Source organism: Octopus sinensis, linkage group LG29 (genome assembly GCF_006345805.1).
Source record: "Octopus sinensis linkage group LG29, ASM634580v1, whole genome shotgun sequence".
NCBI lineage: Eukaryota > Metazoa > Mollusca > Cephalopoda > Octopoda > Octopodidae > Octopus > Octopus sinensis.
This window is the reverse complement of record NC_043025.1, coordinates 11287304-11309616: the sequence shown is the minus strand read 5'-3', so window position 1 is coordinate 11309616 and position 22313 is coordinate 11287304. Positions and strand designations below refer to the sequence as shown.

At 39.8% G+C, this 22313-nt stretch overlaps 1 protein-coding gene across 1 annotated transcript; it reads right to left on the bottom strand.

The window, feature by feature from the left end:
- Positions 1-7218: 7218 nt before the first annotated feature.
- LOC115226028 (zinc finger protein 420-like) lies at positions 7219-22307 on the bottom strand. Its single transcript, XM_029797000.2, has 8 exons — positions 22215-22307; positions 21026-21163; positions 19833-19891; positions 17963-18071; positions 16602-16678; positions 14846-15040; positions 12482-12776; positions 7219-9104 (listed from the first exon to the last, which is right to left on the bottom strand). Exons 1-8 carry the CDS (start codon positions 22279-22281, stop codon positions 7219-7221), a joined length of 2826 nt encoding a protein of 941 aa, XP_029652860.1. The 5' UTR covers positions 22282-22307.
- Positions 22308-22313: the final 6 nt, after the last annotated feature.

The following is a 22313-nucleotide window of genomic DNA, read 5'->3' as shown; positions in this document are numbered from 1 at the left end:
TCGGCATTTGGAAGGGCATCCAGCTGTAAAAATCATGCCAAAACTAACCTCACCTGTGCTAGTGCCGTGTAAAAAGCACTGAATCCACTCTGGATGGAGGCACTCCGTCGGTTACGACGACGAGGGTTCCGGTTGATCCGAATCAACGGAACAGCCTGCTCGTGAAATGAACGTGTAAGTGGCTGAGCACTCCACAGACACGTGTACCCTTAACGTAGTTCTCGGGGATATTCAGCGTGACACAGAGAGTGACAAAGCCGGCCCTTTGAAATACAGGTACAACAGAAACAGGAAGTAAAAGTGAGAGAAAGTTGTTGTGAAAGAGTACAGCAGGGATCACCACCATCCCCTGCCGGAGCTTGTGGAACTTTAGGTGTTTTCGCTCAATAAACACTCACAACGCCCGGTCTGGGAATCGAAACCGCGATCCTACGACCGTGAGTCCGCTGCCCTAACCACTGGGCCATTGCGCCTCCACTGAAGCAGAAATATCATTATCTCAACATCACGGATTTGCTAGCCAGTTGCTAGACCTTAGTGGCTGAAAATATGTGCATTTTTGATGATGAGCAAGGGTAGTGAGGGAGCATCACAGCCATGTGTTGAGAGAGATTCTTTGGGGTTTGAATAAATGTAACAAAAGCAAAGTTACATGGAATTATTAGCCCTTTTTTCATGGTTTCTAGGGTTCAGCAAATGGGAAATAACAGCTTTAGGTGTTTTCGCTCAATAAACACTCACAACGCCCGGTCTGGGAATCGAAACCGCGATCCTACGACCGCGAGTCCGCTGCCCTAACCACTGGGCCATTGCGCCTCCATCCACTCTGCAGAGCAGTCGATGTTAGGAAGGGTACCCAGTCATAAAAACCCTGCCAAAACAGACTCAGTAGCCTAGGGTAGTTTTTCTACCTGTCCAACTCTTGTGAACCATCCAACCCATGCATGCATGGAAGATGAACCCTTAACGACAACGATGATGATGATGATGATGAAATGTTGCAAAGAATTTGCTGAAAGAACAGGCTTACCCCCTCAATGAATCCCAGTCTACAACCAAAATACTGTAAGTAATCTATGAAAGGAAGTCCATATTTATTTTTTTATGGAAATGATGTTGTATACAACATGACAACAACATGTGTTTGGGTATATCATCATCATCATCAATTAACGTCCGTCCTCCATGCTAGCATGGGTTGGACGGTTCAACTGGGGTCTGGGAAGCCAGAAGGCTGCACCAGGCCCAGTCTGATCTGGCAATGTTTCTACAGCTGGATGCCCTTCCTAACGCCAACCACGCCGTGAGTGTAGTGGGTGCTTTTTACGTGCCACCTGCATATATATGTGTATATTATGTGTGTGTATATATATATATATATATACTAGCAGTATCGCCCGGCGTTGCTCGGGCTTGTAAGGGAAATAACTATAAAGCATTTTTAGAGAATTATAGCCAAAAAATGCATTAAAAATGGAAAAAAATTATGGTAAAATTCTTTTTTAAATCGTTGACTCATCGTAGACATTTTTAGAGAGTTACTTCCCTTATATAATAGCGAAAAAATGCATTAAAATGGAAAAAAGTGATGGTAAATTATTTTTAAAATCGTAGACGCGCGCTAATACCCAGAAGGGCTCGATATGAATCACGACTATAAGATACCCGGTTTTGGTTAAACTGCACCGCAAAATGTGGGAGTAGTTAGGAATCTAAATCGGAGTAGACAGACACACAACCTTACTTTTATATATATACTAGCAGTATCGCCCGGCGTTGCTCGGGTTTGTAAGGGAAATAACTATATAAGCATTTTTAGAGAGTTACTTCCCTTATAGATGCCAATTCGAGCTTTCTTAGCCATTTCTGTTTTGGTGTCTTCAAGCCATGAAGTCGTTGTTCTAAAAGAACGCTGGTCTCCTTGACAACGCTTTACGACATTGATTTCCTTATACTCCCTTCCCCACAGCTTCACGAGGGAGGGAAGAAGGGGGAGAAGCAAACAGGTGCAGGTGTCACCATGGACGCCAACTCCGCCGCCATCGACACACGAAAAATTATGCATTAAAATGGAATAAAAAAAAGATGTTAAATTATTTTTAAAATCGTAGACGCGCGCTAATACCCAGAAGGGCTCGATATGAATCACGACTATAAGATACCCGAATTTGGTTAAACTGCACCGCAAAATGTGGTGGTAGTTAGGAATCTAAATCGAAGGGGACAGACACTCACACAACTAGAGTTTTATATATATACTAGCAGTATCGCCCGGCGTTGCTCGGGTTTGTAAGGGAAATAACTATATAAGCATTTTTAGAGAGTTACTTCCCTTATAAATTTGGGCTTTCTTAGCCATTTTTGTTTTGGTGTCTTCAAGCCATGAAGTCGTTGTTCTAAAAGAACGCTGGTTTCCTTCACAACGCATTACGACGTTGATTTCTTTACACTCCCTTCCCCACAGCTTCACGAGGGAGGGAAGGGGGAGAAGCAAACAGGTGTAGCTGTGAGCGTGGACGCCAACTCCGCCGCCATCGACACACGATGCATTTTATGCATTAAAATGGAATAAAAAATGATGTTAAATTATTTTTAAAATCGTAGACTCATCGTTGACGCGCGCTAATAGTCAGACGGGCTCGATATGAATCACGACTATAAGATACCCGAATTTGGTTAAACTGCACCGCAAAATGTGGGAGGAGTTAGGAATCTAAATCGAAGGGGACAGACACTCACACAACTACAGTTTTATATATATAGATTTATATATATATATATATATCAATAATACAGTGATTGTTTCTTATCAGGAACAAAATGTTTAATAGGACTGCTATAGAAGTGCTGAATTGAATGAGACAAATATATTAAACTAAGGTTACAGAACGAACAAATGCAAGATCATCCACATAACATTTCATAACTCGAACATTTAATCATAGAATATACATTTATGACATCATGGAAGATGAAACATAACTTACCTGTACAAGCATATAAGAAAGTGCGAGAAAATTTGTGAATATATGTGAATACAGTTCATCACGGTTAATGTTAGTACTTTAGCGATTAAGAAATATATATTTAAAAAAAAAAACATAACAACACCTAGAAAATAAATACGTAAAAATATAGTATAAAGTAATATATAAATATATAGGTATATAATATATATATATATATATATATATATATATATATATATATATAGGAAGCATATAAATAAGTAATATATAATGTAAAAATAAAAGTTCATCGTTTAGAAAATCTTTTATAAATTACTTTTCAAATAAAAGAAACCTGAAATGTTATGTGGATGACCTTGCATTTGTCTGTTCTGTAACCTTAGTTTGATATTTATATATATATATATATATATACTAGCAGCATAGCCCGGCGTTGCCCGGGTATGTAAGAGCCCCTAGTAGGCAACGACTAATCCCAATCTAGTCCTTTCCCTCTAGGGAACGAAGGCGCATGTGTAGGTTGCAATGTCTTCTCTTCACTCGAATACTTCTGTGTATACGATGTTCCTAGCTGTCCCTTTGGGCGATAAAATGGTCGAGTTGTGTCCCCTGGACAGAAAATGTGTTGCATATAAAAAGCTTAGATTCTCGACCCCATGTCGAATTTATTGATTTTTTTCAGAACTGGGGGAACTTTTCAAAATTTTCACTGCATTAGTTTTGAATTATGACATTGGGCTATGTGTCTGCCAAGTTTCATCAGAATCGGTTGAAAGCCATGGTCAGGGTGAGGGTACAACCTGACAGACACACAAACTGCCGTTTATATAGATATATATATAATCAGTCACAAAATGTAGTTTAGTCAAAACAAATTATGATTAGTGTTATGTAATCATAATGTAAAGAATTTCAATTAATGTCACTTGTCACATATACTGTAAATAATCTCTCTATATATAAAACTGAGAATATGTGTCTGTGTGTTTCCCTAAAACTTGAGAACTACACAACCAATTTCATTCAAATTTTACACATGCCTTACTTAGGGTCCATGTTTAACTTCTTGCCTAGAGCGAGCCCATAGCAATATCATATCTTCTCCACTATTTCAGTATTACATGTTAAAAGTGAAACAAAAACATTTCTCTATTTTATGTCAGATACTTTCACTTTAATAATAAAAATAATAATAACAATTGAATTATATGTAATAAGTAATAATTAAAATCAAACTAAAGTATAATATAATCGTAACATAACAAAAGTAAAAATAGCAATTGGTATAAAATTACCATCAATGACTTGAACTTGAATAAGTGGTTTCACATGAATGGGAATAAATTAAAAATGAAATTAGTGTGCAGAAATGGAATAGTCCAGATGGAGCTGTGCTTTTACATTAGATTATCCACTAATTAGCTAGCATTAAGTATCTATATGAAGTTTGGCTGTATGTAATATCTGTTTTCTCGAACAGCCGCTTCTACAGAGTACTGCTGTTGGTTTATTTCTTATACATAAAGGACTAAAGCTTCAACTGCTAACTGCTTTCTGATTCATCGTAAGATTTGTTGTTATTATTATTACTGTTTGATTGATTGATTGATTGATTCTAGTTTCAGCTCATGAGCTGTGGCCATGCTGGGGCACCGCCATTTGGTGTTGCTACTTGGTTTTACTTCACGAAAGCTTTTTAGCAACTGCCATTTGGTGCATGAGAGAGTTCGATGCAGCTGCCCTCATCTGCACCTCCTGACGTGAAGTTGGTTCATCTGGGACTCCTGACAGGAAGAGATCCAGTTCCATTTTAAAGACATCTGCATCCACCCCATGCAGGTCTCTCAGGTTCTTCGGGAGGATATTGAAGAGCTGTGGGCCACGGAAGCCCAGGCTATCACAGTATCTTGTCCTACATCTTGATGGCAAATTTGGAGTCCTAGGCACCACGCAGTGGCGCCCAGTTCTGGCATTTGTGTAACTCTCGATGCCAAAGTTTGAGACACGTCCCTCCAGGATCTGTTGTTTAACTATTGTTATCACGTTTGTTGGTTCCTCGTAAAGGAAACATTGTTGTGTTGCATTTGTTAAATAATTGTAACCCTCCTCCTTTAGGAGAAGGAGCTTTGGAGAATGTAGTTTAATCAAAACAAATTATGATTAGTGTTATGTAATCATAATGTAAAGAATTTCAATTAATGTCACTTCTTACATATACTCTTCTCAATGAATCACAGTCTAAAACCAAAATATTGTAGGTAATATATGAAAGAAAGTCGTTATTTATTTTTTTATGGGAGTGATGTTGTATACAACATGACAACAACATGTGTTTGGGTATATATATGTGTATATTATGTGTGTATATATATATATATATAATATATATATATATATTACTCTTTTTCTTTGACTCTTTGACTTGTTTCAGTCATTTGACTGTGGCCATGCTGGAGCACCACCTTTAATCTAGCAACTCGACCCCGGGACTTATTCTTTTGTAAGCCCAGTACTTATTCTATCGGTCTCTTTTGCCGAACCGCTAAGTTACAGGGAAGTAAACACACCAGCATCGGTTGTCAAGCAATGTTGGGGGGACAAACACAGACACAAACATATACACACACGCATATATATATATATATATATATATATACATACATATATATACGACGGGCTTCTTTCAGTTTCCATCTACGAAATCAACTCACAAGGCTTTGGTCGGCCCGAGGCTATAGTAGAAGACACTTGCCCAAGATGCCATGCAGTGGGACTGAACCAGGAACCATGTGGTTTGTAAACAAGCTACTTACCACACAGCCACTCTTGCGCCTATATATATATATATAACGGGAAGCTTTATGAAAATAAACAAAAGACGAAGGCAGGTGGAGTACAAACAAACAATTGTATTAGTATGGCGCTCAGGAATAGAAATAAAACAAGTCTTTTATGTTTCGAGCCTGCGCTCTTCAACAGAAAGACACACAGAAAAGAAACAAGGAGAGAAAAAAAAATGCGTGCAGGAGCTAACGATTCAACATGGCGGTCTGATTTCGGCCAGAAGTCAGAGATCAGACATTAGACGCAAGTGGGATAGTAGGGGAGATAAGAGGGTCAAATGACCTCGCCCCAACATAAGGGTGTGTGTATGTATGAGAGAGTATGTATGTGCGTATGAAAGGTCTGGACGTGTGTATGTATGTATGATGTGATGTGTAATGTCGTATGGAGTAGTGTAGTGTAGTGTGGTGTGGGGTGTGGGTTCGGCTGGGGGTTGGGGTAGAGTGGGGGTTGTGGCGAGAGTGAAAGGGGGAGAGAAGAGAGAGGAGTGGAGGAGGGAAGAGAGATGAGGAGGAGGGAAGAGAGATGAGGAGGAGGGGAGAGAGGAGATGAGATGAGGGGTGAGGGGGGGAGAAGGAAGGAGGAGGGGGACTGAGGTAGCAGAGAGAAAAAGGGAAGAAGAAAGAGGAAAGAAGAGGAGGGAAAGAGAGTAGGGGTGAAAAGATCAAGGACTGAAGAGAATTAGGAGTCAGGGGGGAGGTTAGATGAGAAGGGGGGGAGAGTTGAGACCAAATGGCGTGAAAGAGCGAAGAGAGAAGATTAATTCCTGTTCACGGCGCAAACGGGAATCCGGATGGCTTCTGTGCAAGGACAATCCAAACACAGACAGGTGTTGCAAGGAGTGACCGGTGGAGCGGAAATGGCGTGAGACCAGTGTGTCATTGGCAAGGCGGATGTCACGGAGGTGTTCCGCGAACCGGTCAGCCAAGCGGCGTCCCGTTTGTCCGATGTACAGGGAATGGCAGAGAGAGCAGGAGATGCAATAGATGATATTGCTGGAGGTGCAGGTGAAGGAGTTGATGATGCGATAGGGTCGATGATGGGTGCCGGTGAGGAGGGTGGTGTTGAAGAGGTAAGGGCAAGTGCGGCAATGTGGGCGGGAGCAGGGGAACGAGCCAGGTTGGGAGGTAGGGTCAGGGAAGGAGCTGTGGACCAAGAGGTCTCGTAGGTTATGGGCTCGTTTGAAGGAGGGGAGGGGTCGGTTAGGGAAGAGGTGTGAAGTGGACGGGTCGGACTGGAGATGTCGGAAAGCTCGAAGAATGGTGCGTTGGAGAGGTAGGGTTGTGGGGTGGTAAGTGATATATAATCAGTCAAAACAAATTATGATTAGTGTTATGTACTCATAATGTAGAGAATTTCAATTAATGTCACTTGTTGCTGTGAATAATAATAATCAATATGTCTTTCATTGCAATCGTTTCTCATCCTCTATGTGTCTTCTTTCGTGTGTTTTTAAGTTAGCAGAGTCAGCAAACGCCTTCCCACATATTTTACAATGAAATGGTTTCTCTCCAGTATGAACGCGTTCGTGTGTTTTTAAGATAGAAGTCCGAGAAAACGATTTCCCACATGTTTTACAGTGAAATGGTTTCTCTCCTGTATGAACGCGTTCGTGTGTTTTTAAGATAGAAGTCCGAGAAAACGATTTCCCACATGTTTTACAGTGAAATGGTTTCTCTCCAGTATGAACGCGTTCGTGTGTTTTTAAGATAGAAGTCCGAGAAAACGATTTCCCACATGTTTTACAGTGAAATGGTTTCTCTCCTGTATGAATGCGTTCGTGTGTTTTTAAGTTAGCAGAGTCAGCAAATGCCTTCCCACATGTTTTACAGTGAAATGGTTTCTCTCCTGTATGAATGCGTTCGTGTGTTTTTAAGTTAGCAGAGTCAGCAAACGCCTTCCCACATATTTTACAATGAAATGGTTTCTCTCCAGTATGAACGCGTTCGTGTGTTTTTAAGATAGAAGTCCGAGAAAACGATTTCCCACATGTTTTACAGTGAAATGGTTTCTCTCCAGTATGAACGCGTTCGTGTGTTTTTAAGATAGAAGTCCAAGAAAACGATTTCCCACATGTTTTACAGTGAAATGGTTTCTCTCCTGTATGAATGCGTTCGTGTCTTTTTAAATCACGAGATTGAGCAAACACCTTCCCACATGTTTTACAGTGAAATGGTTTCTCTCCAGTGTGTGTTCTTTCATGCATTGTTAAGTTAGCAGACTGATAAAACGCCTTCCCACATGTTTTACAGTGAAATGGTTTCTCTCCAGTGTGTGTTCTTTCATGCATTGTTAAGTTAGCAGACTGATAAAACGCCTTCCCACATGTTTTACAATGAAATGGTTTCTCTCCTGTATGTGTTCTTTCATGGTTTGTTAAGACACTAGAACGAGAGAACGCCTTCCCACAGTTTTTACAATGAAATGGTTTCTCTCCTGTATGTGTTCTTTCATGGTTTGTTAAGACACTAGAACGAGAGAACGCCTTCCCACAGTTTTTACAATGAAATGGTTTCTCTCCTGTATGTGTTCTTTCATGGTTTGTTAAGACACTAGAACGAGAGAACGCCTTCCCACAGTTTTTACAACGAAATGGTTTCTCTCCTGTGTGTGTTCTTTCATGGTTTGTTAAGTTACAAGAAACAGCAAACGATTTCGCACATATTTTACAGTGAAATGGTTTCTCTCCAGTGTGTGTTCTTTCATGCATTGTTAAGTTAGCAGACTGATAAAACGATTTCCCACAGTTTTTACAGTGAAATCGTTTCCCTCCGTTGTTTGTTCTCACTTGTTTACCTAAGTCACTAGATTCAGTGAATTTCTTCCCGAAATCCTTACTCTGGAATGCTTTTTCTCCAGGTTGCATTTCCTTGTGTTCTTTGAATATACTACAGTCAGAAGATTTCTTCCCGAAATCCTTACTCTGGAATGCTTTCTCTCCAGAATTCATTTCCTTGTGTTCTTTGAATATACTAGAGTCAGAAAATTTCTTTCCGAAACCCTTACTCTGCAATGCTTTCTCTCCAGAATTCATTTCCTTGTGTTCTTTGAATATAGTAGAGTCAGAGAATGTCTTTCCAAAGTCCTCACATCGAAATGGTTTCTCTTTGGAATTCACATTACTACAATTCAATAAATGATCCCTTATACAGTTTGTGTCACTCTTAATAGACTGTGTTTGTATTTTATTATTTTCTGGTGACAAATTAATTCTATGTTGTTCCAAGCCTTCAAGCATTTTGGTACTGTCAGGAAATGTATCAATCCGTGAATTTGAAGAATGACATTTATCTGTAAATATAAAGAAACATGACTGAGAAAAAAATGTTTTTAAATACAAATAAATACACTCAAATACATAAATACATCTTTGTTAATGGAATCATAGAGAATATTGGGTGAGAAAACCTCTTGGATGACAAATTCTTGGTGTTAAGAACAAAGCTTCTTAATAAGATGGAGAAAATTCTAAGGTTTGCTTAGGTGTAATGGTAGCATATCTGACATCTGTTCTATGGACATCCCTCAACTTTTTTTCATACAAGGGTTTTTCTAAAAAAAAACCCGGTTTAACTCAATATTTTACATGCCATTGCTTAAAGCTATTCTAGGTACAGAATGAAGTATTAATGTCTCTCAAAGTCCCTAAAATTCTGAAGATGAAAATATACGCATGAAGCATGACCTTTGAACTTTAGGTCTCACTGAGGAAATGACTAGAGACCGAGACCTTTGGAAGTATGCTGTGCGTGAGAAGACCTGGCAGGACAAGTGAGACCATAACCCCATGGCCCCTACATGGGATGTAGCGAGTCACTTATGCATACTTTTCCTTCTTGTGACACATAACTCTACTTGTGAAGACCTGTTGAGGCAAGTGAGAATCGAAATCGATCAACATCAATGGAAATTGCAGCTGTGATACCAGTGCAGGTGGCACGTAAGAGAACCATCTGAACGTGGCCGTTGCCAGCGCCGCCCCAACTGGCCTCGTGCCAGTGGAATGTAAAAAGCACCATCCGTTCATGGCCATTGCGAGCCTCGCCTGGCCCCCGTGCCGGTGGCAGTTTGCCAGCCCCGTCTGGCACGTAAAAAGCACCCACTACACTCACGGAGTGGTTGGCGTTAGTGGTTGGCATCCAGCCGTAGAAACATTGCCTGATCAGACTGGGCCTCGTGCAGCCTTCTGGCTTCCCAGACCCCAGCTGAACCGTCCAACCCATGCTAGCATGGAAAGCGGACTCTAAACGATGATGATACATATGTATGTATGCATTTATGTGTATATCTATGATTGCATATATATATATATAGCCTTCTGACTTGCCAGTATATGTTGAAACATCCAACCCATGCCAGTTTGAAAAAAGATATGGTAATTGATAAATGATGATGATTATGATGCTTGTATGTATATATATATCTACTCTTTTACTTGTTTCAGTCATTTGACTGCGGCCATGCTGGAGCACTGCCTTTAATCGAGCAAATCGACCCCGGGACTTTTTCTTTGTAAGCCCAGTACTTATGACGTAAACACACCAGTATCGGTTGTCAAGCAATGCTAGGGGGACAAACACAGACACACACATACATATATATATATATATATATATATATACATATATACAACAGGCTTCTTTCAGTTTCCATCTACCAAATCCACTCACAAGGCATTGGTCGGCCCGGGGCTATAGCAGAGGACACTTGGCCAAGATGCCACGCAGTGGGACTGAACCCGGAACCATGTGGCTGGTTAGCAAGCTACTTACCACACAATCACTCCTGCGCCTATGTATACGTCAACTTGTGACTGAGTACGACCACTTCTAAAACTCATTTTGTTCTAATTTGACTTCCTTATCCCTGATGATGTTCCGTATGGTTCTAAAGTCTTGCAAGTAAGTTGCAAGTCATTCCACACCAATTACAAATTAGTTTTCCAGTAGCAACCAAACTATCTAGATGTTACAATTTATAATGCCAAGTGACACCCCTGGTTACCCTACATACTTTGTTACAAAGGGTGTATGAGAGACTGTGATGAGTATAGCAGATGGAGGTGTTTCGTGACTGAATAGGCCTACTTTTGAGAAGCAGATACGAACACGCTGGTTACACAAAAAAGTCTCCTCCATGCCTTTCTCACGGGGTGGATTCACATCTTCCATATATTTACCAGCATATTTCAGCTCAGTGTATGCAAAACTGCGGTTCTCAAATTCTTTAACACCTGTAGCAATCAGATTCCTCCACAGCTCCCTGTCTACCGCAAGATCTTGTCCATTGTTAGTATCAATGCAAAGTGTCTTTAGGGTTAAGGTTAGGGTTTGGTTAAGGGTAAGGGTTAGGGTTAAGGGTTAGGGTTAAGGGTTAGGGTTAAGGGTTAGGGTTAAGGGTTAGGGTTAAGGGTTAGGGTTAAGGGTTAGGGTTAAGGGTTAGGTTTAAGGGTTAAGGGTTAGGGTTAAGGGTTAGGGTTAGGGTTAAGGGTTAAGGGTTAAAGGTTAGGGTTAGTGTTAGTGTTAGGGTATTTTTAAGGTTGTCTTTCAGATGTTTCCAGAGGTTGCACTGGAGATGTTTTCCTCACCTCATCTCACCATTCAGCACCTGCTTTCGTATGACTGGACCATCTAAATTAGTAGTTTCGTTATCATGGACTTGGTACTCATTATCTTCCCCAGCCGCAGTACTCTCATATCCAGCTCATGGAACTGCCAAAACATTTTCAGAATATTATGCAAGCATTGCAGGAGGGTTGCTGAAGCGTGGAATAAACTGCCTGCATCAGTTGTTGACTGCCATGACACTGCATCCTTTAAGGCCCTCATGCTTCCCGAAATCCGTCGAAACTACACCTGATTATATATACACTTTAGATGAGTTGTAGTGCACCTGAGCACTGTACACAATTATTATTATTATTATTATTATTATTATTATTATTATATTGGAAATGTCAGCAGACGGTTGTCCAGGTCTAACATCCATACAACAGCAATGATTAAAACACATGCTTGAAAGACCTGAATTTTTGCTATGGCTTCGATGTTTAACTGCAACCAGAACCTTGATTCATGCTTCCAAATGCATCACAGGCCTCACTTAGAAGGTCTTTTGCTGATTTCTTCATCAGTTACTGAGTGTTGATAGTGTTCTACCAAGTTAGACAAATGTACCCATGACAAAGTTTTTACCTTTCATATATTTTGATGATGGGATATGGGACTTGACTGCAGCTTCTTAATTCTCAGTCCGCAGACCAGCTTCTGGTAATAAATACATCTGTAGCTACTAAGGGAAGTAAGAAACAGATGTTGGTAGCTATAACAGTGGTTCTGAGGTAGTAATGTTAATTAGGATGGTAAATGGAGAGAGAGAGTCAGAGTCGGGGAGAGAGAGAGAGAGAGAGAGAGAGAGAGAGAGAGAGAGAGAGAGAGAGAGAGAGTGAGAGAGCAAGAGAGAGAGGGAGAGAGAGGGAGGGAGAGAGAGAGTCAGAGAGAGAGGGGGGAGAAAGTCAGAGAGAGAGAGGGAGAGTCAGAGAGAGAGAGAGAGTCAGAGTCAAAGAGAGAGAGGGGGAGAGAGAAAGTCACAGAGAGAGAGGGAGAGGTAGGGAAAGAGCGAGAGAGAGAACAAACTGTAGAGATAAACTATAGGTAAGAGGTTTTTACCTGCAGAACTGATTGTTTCTGATAACTGTGCTCCAACAGTGGACACAGTCTTTGCTTTCAGTTGTTCACAGTGTGAGATACCAAGATCTTTGGCATATTCTTCTCCATACCAAACAAGTAATTCTTCACCAGGAACAATGTTTCTTAATGTTCTATAGTAAATATTACCATTGTACTGAAAAGCATTTAAATTCTGTTCCTCTTCGGTCCTTGCACAGTTTACATATCGCATCCAATTAGAAATTGTCACATTCATTGCATCAACAAAATAGGTAGATTTTCCATAAGTATTAATCTGTATATAAATATTTATGAGAAAATATTGTGAAAAATGAGAGAAACAATGACTTTTAATAGTCATAGAAGAAAGAGTAGACTGATATTATAATAATAATAATAATAATAATAATGAATTTATTGTATACAGTGCTCAGGTGCCCCACAACTTGTCAAAAGTGCGTATAAAGCATATGCAGTAATGTACAAATGTCTGGAAAGCGAACAATGCATGAGTCAGATACATGCTTGTGTGTGTATGGAGGGGAGAAAATAAGGTGTAGTGTTGGCGAATCTCAGAAAGCATGGAAGTTTTGAAGGATGCAGTGCTCCGACAACTAATAACTGATGCCGGCAGTTTGTTCCATGCTTCAGCAACTCTCAGCGTGAAAAAATGTTTCCAAGAGTCATGGGAGCTGTGCTGTTTTCTGACTTTGTAAATATGTCCACATGTGTTAGATGGGTGGAGTTTGAAAAGGTGCTCAGAGTTATTGTTTGTACGATGGTTGATAATTTCATTGGTGTCTGTCAAGTCAGCTGCCAAACGTTGGAGTTTCAATGTGTCCATGCCCAGGGAAGTAAGGCGTTCAGAATATGGCAAATGCCTGATGGAGGGTATTCTTTTGGTTGCACGTTGCTGAACGGCTTCCAGACAATTGATATCCTGGGCAAGATAGGGGTTCCAGACCGGTGATGCAAATTCCAGGTGAGGTCTTATCATAGCTATATAAAGCCGGTGGTTAAGTTAGTGTTTATGTCATGCAAAGACTATAATTCTATTTTCCTTCACCAACCAGTACTTAGTGATTCAGCAATCCCAGCTGAGCTGTCACTTCAGGGGTTAAGAGATCATAATACAATAGAATCACATCCAGAATTTTCCAAAAACATAACTGCCCCTTTAAAATCTCTGATCTGCAATACCTATCCCTTTGATAAGTCTCCCTGTACAGAGTACAATTGTGTTGTATGTAAGATGAACCCACAGGCTAACTGGAAGGTTAGGAATGTAGTGTATAGCTTACAATATACTGAGGGATGGTGCAGAAACATGACAACTACCTATATTTGAGAGACTGCATGCAGCATAGGAGAGCGAATATATATATATATATATATACACACACACATATACTCTTTTACTTGTTTCAGTCATTTGACTGCGGCCATGCTGGAGCACCGCCTTTAGTCGAGAAAATCGACCCCGGGACTTATTCTTTGTAAGCCCAGTACTTATTCTATCTGTCTCTTTTGCCTAACCACTAAGTGACGGGGACGTAAACACACCAGCATCGGTTGTCAAGCAATGCTAGGGGGACAAACATAGGCACACAAACACACACACACATACATATATATATATATATACATATATACGACAGGCTTCTTTCAGTTTCCGTCTACCAAATCCACTCACAAGGTATTGGTCGGCCCGGGGCTATAGCAGAAGACACTTGCTCAAGATGCCACGCAGTGAGACTGAAAACGGAACCATATAGTTGGTTAGCAAGTTACTTACCACACAGCCACTCCTGTGCCTATATATACATACTAGCAGTATCGCCCGGCGTTGCTCAGGTTTGTAAGGGAAATAACTATAAAGCATTTTTAGAGAGTTATAGCCAAAAAATAGCAAAAAAATGGAAAAAAAATGATGGTAAATTTTTTTTTGAGAGTAAAAAAAGGTTGAGTTGCGTCCCCTAGACAGTCTGTGGTTTGTTTTTTTTGATTCTCGACCCCATGTCGAATTTATCGATTTTTTTCAGAACTGGGGGAACTTTTCAAAATTTTCGCTGCGTTAGTTTTGAATTATGACATTGGGCTATGTGTGTGTCAAGTTTCATCAGAATCGGTTGAAAGCCGTGGTCAGAGTGAGGGTACAAGAAAACAGACGCACAGAAACACGCACAGACAAACTGCCGTTTATATATAGAGAGATATACATACATATTCACACACAACAGGCTTCTTTCAGTTTCTAGGCTATACTATAAGTTAATAATTTAATATTGCTATAGCTAATACATTAACAATATTTCATAGATATTAAAACATGTTAAGTATATTCCATTGTTTTTAACACAGTACCTGCCAACTGTAACCAGAAATATGAGCTTCATCCTGATCATCGATAACTTTTCCTTCATAAGGGCCGAACCTGCTTCTAGCATGAATTGTAACAAGTGCAATAGCTCCAAGACCAGCTCCTGGGATTTTTGATTTTGTGATAGACACACAAGGTGGAGCAGTTAATTTGGCTCGATTCGGAGATCCTTTAGCAACCTAAATGCAAAGAAAAATAATTGATAATTGACTCCAACTCTAATAAATTCTATACTCTTTTACTTGTTTCAGTCTGACTGCGGCCATGCTGGAGCACCGCCTTTAGTCGAGCAAATCGACCCCAGGACTTTGTAAGCCTAGTACTTATTCTACCGTTTTTTTTTTTGCCGAAACACTAAGTCACGTGGACGTAAACACACCCGCATCGGTTGTCAAGCGATGTTGGGGGGGACAAACACACACACATACATATATACGACGGGCTTCTTTCAGTTTCCGTCTACCAAATCCACTTGGTCGGCTCGAGGCTATAGTAGAAGTCACAAGGTGCCTCGCAGTGGGACTGAACCTCGAACCATGTGCTTGGTAAGCAAGCTACTTACCACACAGCCACTCTGAACAGACTATTTGTATTATCTCTTATCGGCCAAAACAACACCTGGCAACATATTTCGTCTTCTTTAAAGTCTTGCTATAAATGGTTGGAAATTTATATTACCAGACTAATTATAAGAAGCATCTATGGTCATCGTTAAACATTTTTTTTTTCCATGTTGCATGGGTCAGATGAAATTTGTTGTTGAGGCAGATTTTCTATGGGTAAATAACTTTCTTATCACCAACCCTCACCTGTTTTCAAGTTTCCTATCTCCATAATCAGACGTATTTTCCAAGGAAGAGTGGAAATAAAGGATACTGCTTACATTGCCGTGACACCCAGTTATAATTATTATGTGATGTCAAAGCAATGAGTCAGCAACATTTATACACACGAACGACAGACTTTTTCTAGTTTCTGTCTATCAAATCTGCTCACAAGCTTTGTTCAGCCCACAGCTATACCAGAATAAAAACTTACCCAAAGTGCCAAGCAGTGAGACTGAACCTGGAACCATGTGGTTGGGAAACACACTTTTTACCACAGATACGATTTATATCATTCAAAGATAATTATAAACTAAACTTTCATCATCATCATCATCATCATCATTTAGCGTCCGCTTTCCATGCTAGCATGGGTTGGACGGGTCAACTGGGGTCTGTGAAGCTGGAAGGCTTCGTCAGGCCCAGTCAGATCTGGCAGTGTTTCTACGGCTGGATGCCCTTCCTAACGCCAACCACTCCGCGAGTGTAGTGGGTGCTTTTTACGTGCCACCTGCACAGGTGCCAGACAGAGCTGGCGAACGGCCACGAACGGATGGTGCTTTTACGTGTCACCGGCACGGGGCCAGGCGATGCTGGCAACGGCCACGAACGGATGGTGCTTTTACGTGCCACCGACACGGGGCCAGATAGAGCTGGCAAACAGCCACGAACACGAACGGATGGTGCTTTTACGTGTCACCGGCACGGGGGCCAGCCGAGGCTGACAACGAACACGAACTTTATTTAATAAAAGATGTGTTCAATCACTCGAGTAACAAAGCTAGATTATATTTTGTTTCTAACAATCATGAAATACAAATGCATAAACACTTTTGTTCCTTAATCTATATTGGAATATATTATTAAACAAACCATCATGAAAGTGTATATAGTTATAATGGTCAGGAATGTTTACCTTATTATCTGAAACCACAAGGAGTGGGCCATGATTAGGACAGTCGCCAGTATACTCTTCATTGCAGTCTTCACAATCTAATGAAAGTCAGCAAGAAATAAATTTAAAACAATTACATTGTTTTACTACGTTATCCCGGAGTGAATATATTTTAATATTCTAGTAAATTCATAGAATGCTTTATTGTAGCACTGTAAAGCGAGATTCTTGTATTAATTGCTGGCAGAGCATCTCAGTTTTAAATCCCTGTTGTTAGATATTTTCTGGCTAATTATACTGCTAAATGTGTAACCTTGCTCTACACTATCCCACAATGGCTAAGTCTACAGCCAATGTTTTCCATTAGTTAAACTGAAGTAGTTTTATCTCCATTACAGTTATATGTGTATGTCTAATGATTTTCAATTCTATGAAAGATCACATGAAACAGATGGATATAGAAATAAATATATTTGCTTAAATGTTCATATGTGGCTCTTCAAATCTAAGAGCTACTCTGAATCACAACTTTTTTACTCCTATCACTCATACTGTATATAGTTTATGTTGTATAATCAAACTACAGCTTCTATTAATATTTTTACATTCTGCTATCAAACATATGGATGCGAGATCTGGACACTAAAGAAAGCTGACCAGAAAAGAATTAATGCATTCGAGCTTTGGTGTTGGAGAAGACTTTTACGGATTCCATGGACAGCGAGGCTCCCCAATGGAGAAGTTCTTTACCTGATCATGCTGAAAATGTCGCTAGAAGCTAGGATCACCAAGCATAGATTGGCATATTTCAGTCATATTATGCGGAGAAAATCCCTGGAGAAGGACATCATGCTCGGAATGGTCAGTGGCAAGAGAGGAAGAGGCCGACCAAGAACCCGCTGGCTTGACACCATCAAGAGGGATACCGGAATGGACATAGCCAATCTGAAAGAAGCGGCCCAGGAAAGAACTGACTGGAGGACACTAATCCATCGAGTGACCGAGAGTCAACTTCGACTGAGCGGATAGATAGATAGATAGATAGCTATCAAAAAAGCTCAGAGTTAAGAATCCATGGTTTACATCACTTAATTCTTATACTGGTCTCTCAACTGTAAAGAAATTCCATAGTTCAGTATAACAACACAATCACCTAACATGTAATGTTCAAATTGTAGGCAGAAAGCCAAATCAAAGCTCAATGTCAATTCATATTCATACCAATATATCAGTTGCCAACATCACTGCTTCTAGTTTGTAATGTTTGGGGGCTGGGCTGTAAGTTCAATTCACTACCCACACAAACAGAGCAATGTGTGGATGTCTGCTTAAATAACAAACACTTTCATGAAAATCATCACAAAACAAACCATTATACTTACAAATAAAGCTATCGTCAGATGGTACTTCTAAAGAAGTGGAATTTTCAGGTCTTTTCCTTAATTTCATAGGAAACATGATGTTACTTACTTTAGTTTTTTCTGGTTTAATCTAGATAAAAGTTAATTGATGATACTAAAGCAGATAAAGGACAATGAAATTGATTATAATGACAAGGGCAACTAGAGAGGTTGGATGTGTATATATATGTATATATATGTATGTATATATATATAGACATAAATTTAAAATAAGGGTGAGAAATTAGATATTAATTTAATTAACATCGATTTCACACAAGTGGTCTAGCATAAAAAAAAACTGAAGGTTCAGTAAAACTGTATTATATACATATTAGAGGGAAACCACCATGTGGACACCCATATGCTAGAAATAGATCTGCTTGGTGTTGAGACCATAGTGGATCTATTTCTAGTATATGGGTGTCCACATGGTGGTTTCCCTCTAATATATTATATATATATATATATATGTGTGTGTGTGTATATATATATATATATGTGTGTATATATATACATATATATGTATATATATATATATATATATCACCTTGACCGACCAGGCTATCAGATGTTGCTACACATCACTGGTCACAATGCGCTTCGCATTGTTTTAGCCTTCAAATGATGCCACCCCGCTGGCTAAGTGAGCAGGCCAACAAAAGAAAGAGTGAGATAAAGTTGTGGTGAAAGAGTACAGCAGGGATCACCACCATCCCCTGCCAGAGCCTAATGGAGCTTTAGGAGTTTTCGCTCAATAAGCACTCACAACACCCGGTCTGGGAATTGAAACCGCGACCCTACGACCGCGAATGCGCTGACCTAACCACTGGGCCATTGTGCCTCCACATATATATATATATATATTATATATATATATTAGAGAGAGAGAGAGAGAGAGGAAAGAGGACAGCTATTTATGATTGATTTAGAATATTTTTTCAAGTAGAATATTGTTTAACCAGCTTTGAAAATCTTTATTTTAGAAGAAAAAAGAAAATTTCTTTTCATTTAGACACAGGGTCAGTAATTTTGAAGGTGGATAGTGGGGCTGAATACTGAATATCATCAAATGCAGTACTTGACTGGTACTTCATCGACATTGAAAGGACAAAAATCTAAAGTTAATCTCAGCAGGATTTGAAGGGATTGCCCCTAGAAAGTTACCCTCTGAGGCACAAGTCTGGGCAAGGTTGTTTATGGAAGACCAGCAGTCGCCCATGCATACCAGCTTCCCCTCTCTGCACCACCGATGTTATCTAAGGGAAAGGCAAAGGGGCCGAAACAGCTTGGCACCAGTGACGTCACAGCTCATTTATTAATGTGCAAGTGGCTGAGCACTCCACAGACACGTGTACCCTTAATGTAGTTCTCGGGGAAATTCAGTGCGACACAGAGTGTGACAAGGCTGACCCTTTGAAATACAGGTACAACAGAAACAGGAAGAAAGAGTAAGAGAAAGTTGTGGTGAAAGAGTACAGCAGAGTTCACCTCTACATCCCGCCGGAGCCTCGTGGAGCTTTAGGTGTTTTCACTTAATAAACACTCACAATGCCCAGTCTGGGAATCGAAACTGCGATCCTACGACTGCGAGTCCGCTGCCCTAACCACTGGGCCACTGCGCCTCCACGTGTAGTCTTATAAACAGAAAATACAGGATTCAGAATAGATATAGTTAGTACAAGATTTAATTTTCAAAATATTATGGAGTGGTGGGTATAAAACCTTTCAGTGTTGATTGAGTTGATGGTGGTTCTGTCTCTAAAATTACTTATATATATATATATATATATACATATATATATATATATATATATTGATTTGTAATTAATAAAATAGTCAGTTAACTTACAGTTTTTACTATTTGTTTTGGTCTATTGGGTACTGAACGCGCAATTGGTAATCTGAAAACTGGAAGAATATTATATATTATATGAAAGCATATTTTTTTATGTGAAATTAAAGAAAATATGATGTAAATAGTAAATTAAACAGTAAACAATTATGATTTCAGGATAACATGATAAAATATATAACTTAGTGATAATAACAGGCATATTGTCATCAACAATGATTTTTATAGTCTACAATGGAGAAAAGTGCTATACCTATTGCTTTCGTAGGCTCTCCGAGACTGGTGAGACCAATATTGTAAACTGTTCACGTTGAATGTATGTAGACCTTTACAGGTTAAACATAATCAGCAAAGAGGAGATTTTAGAGGGTAACACTGAGCAGAAAAGGATAGGAGCAAGTAGTTAATTTAAGGCTTAAGTAATACACTCAGTAAAAGTGATGAGGGGAGAAGAATTCAGTGTATTAGGTGGAGTTCGTATGTATTTAAGAAGTTCAGAAATATGGAGGTCTTTGAAGTAGGAATAGAATACTTAATGAGAGAGGATGAAGAAAGCATGCTTTATCATTGTAATGTGATTCTGTGTAGAATGCTAAGAATGAGAAAATATGACTGAAAAATATTGTAAGAACTCTGAAATGGATGAATTTCATTTAAAGTTCACGAGTGGCTGTGTGGTAAGTAGCTTGTTCACCAACCACATGGTTCCGGGTTCAGTCCCACTAGAAGTGGCTGTGTGGGTAAGTAGCATGTTCACCAACCACATGGTTCCGGGTTCAGTCCCACTAGGAATGGCTGTGTGGCAAGTAGCTTGTTTACCAACCGCATGCTTCCGGGTACAGTCCCACTGCGTGGCACCTTGGGCAAGTGTATTCTACTATAGCCTCGGGCCGACCAAAACCTTGTGAGTGGATTTGGTAGACGGAAACTGAAAGAAGCCCATCGTATATATGTATATATATATATATATATATATGCATGTGTGTATTTGTCCCCCTAGCATTGCTTGACAACCGATGCTGGTGTGTTTATGTCCCCGAAACTTAGCCATTTGTCAAAAGAGATCCGATAGAATAAGTACTGGGCTTGCAAAAAAGAATAAGTCCCGGGGTCAGGTTGCTCGATTAAAGGCGGTGCTCCAGCATGGCCGCAGTCAAATGACTGAAACAAGTAAAAGAGTAACTGAATACCTGGTCGCTGTCTTTTCTTTTTGTAACTTGGGAGCCATTCAACATCATCGTCATCGTCATCATGGTTTACAGTTTCTTGATTCTTTTTTAATTGATGTCTTTTTGACTCCATAAAATTTGGTTTAATGGGACGTAAACCTGACAAAGAAATTTAAGAAAATCGTTTAAATGAAAACCAGGAAATTCATGAGGAGCACTCTACTTGCCTGATGGGGCAGCTACAAGCTTACTGGGTTTTTTGGCTGCAATGGGTCACTTCTATGACTAGCCTGATCACACCAGTAATACATCAATTATAGTTTGGACACCTTGCAGACCCTCAATATAGGCGCAGGAGTGGCTGTGTGCTAAGTAGCTTGCTTACCACATGGTTCCGGGTTCAGTCCCACTGCGTCACACCTTGGGCAAGTGTATTCTACTATAGCCTCGGGCCGAGCAAAGCCTTGTGAGTGGATTTGGTAGACGTAAACTGGAAGAAGTCTGTCGTATAAATATATAAATATATATACATATATATATAAATGTGTATATATGTGTGTGTGTATGTATGTGTTTGTTCTCCCACCATTGATGCTGGTGTGTCTACGTCCCCGTAACTTAGCGGTTCGGAAAAAGAGACCGATAGAATAAGTACTAGGCTTACAAAAAATAAATCTTTTAGTCGAGCAACTCGACTTCGGGACTTATTCTTTGTAAGCCCAGTACTTATTCTATCGGTCTCTTTTCCCGAACTGCTAAGTGACGGGGACGTAAACACACCAGCATCGGTTGTCAAGCAATGCTAGGGGGACAAACACAGACACACAAACATATACACACACACATATATATATACATATATACGATGGGCTTCTTTTAGTTTCCGTCTACCAAATCCACTCACAAGGCTTTGGTCAGCCTGAGGCTATAGCAGAAGACACTTGCCCAAGATGCCACGCAATGGGACTGAACCCGGAACCATGTGGTTGGTAAGCAAGCTACTTACCACACAGCCACTCCTGCGCCTATTCTCAACTTATATCATACAATTTAGTTTGTTTATGATATTAAAGTTTGAAACTGGACATAACACAATGTGTACTAAAATAAAAGAGGGTTAAATATTCAGTTTCTAACAATCTGAAGTAAATTGGATCCTAATGAAAAAGAGAGAGAAAACACAACAATGATACAGCAAAAGTGTAATTACCAAGCATTAACATAGCTTCATAATTCCGACGCAAATTTTGAAGGTGTCTTTTCTCATAATCAGACATATTCTCCAGTTGCGCTTTAGTGAAAAAGGGTT

Coding starts and splice junctions, on each gene's coding strand:
- LOC115226028 (XM_029797000.2), bottom strand. CDS start 22,281: ATGTCTGATTATGAGAAAAGACACCTTCAAAATTTGCGTCGGAATTAT. Junction 21,164..22,214: donor TGAAGCTATGTTAATGCTTG/GTAATTACACTT, acceptor TTTCTTTGTCAG/GTTTACGTCCCATTAAACCA. Junction 9,105..12,481: donor AGAAACAATCAGTTCTGCAG/GTAAAAACCTCT, acceptor TTATATTTACAG/ATAAATGTCATTCTTCAAAT.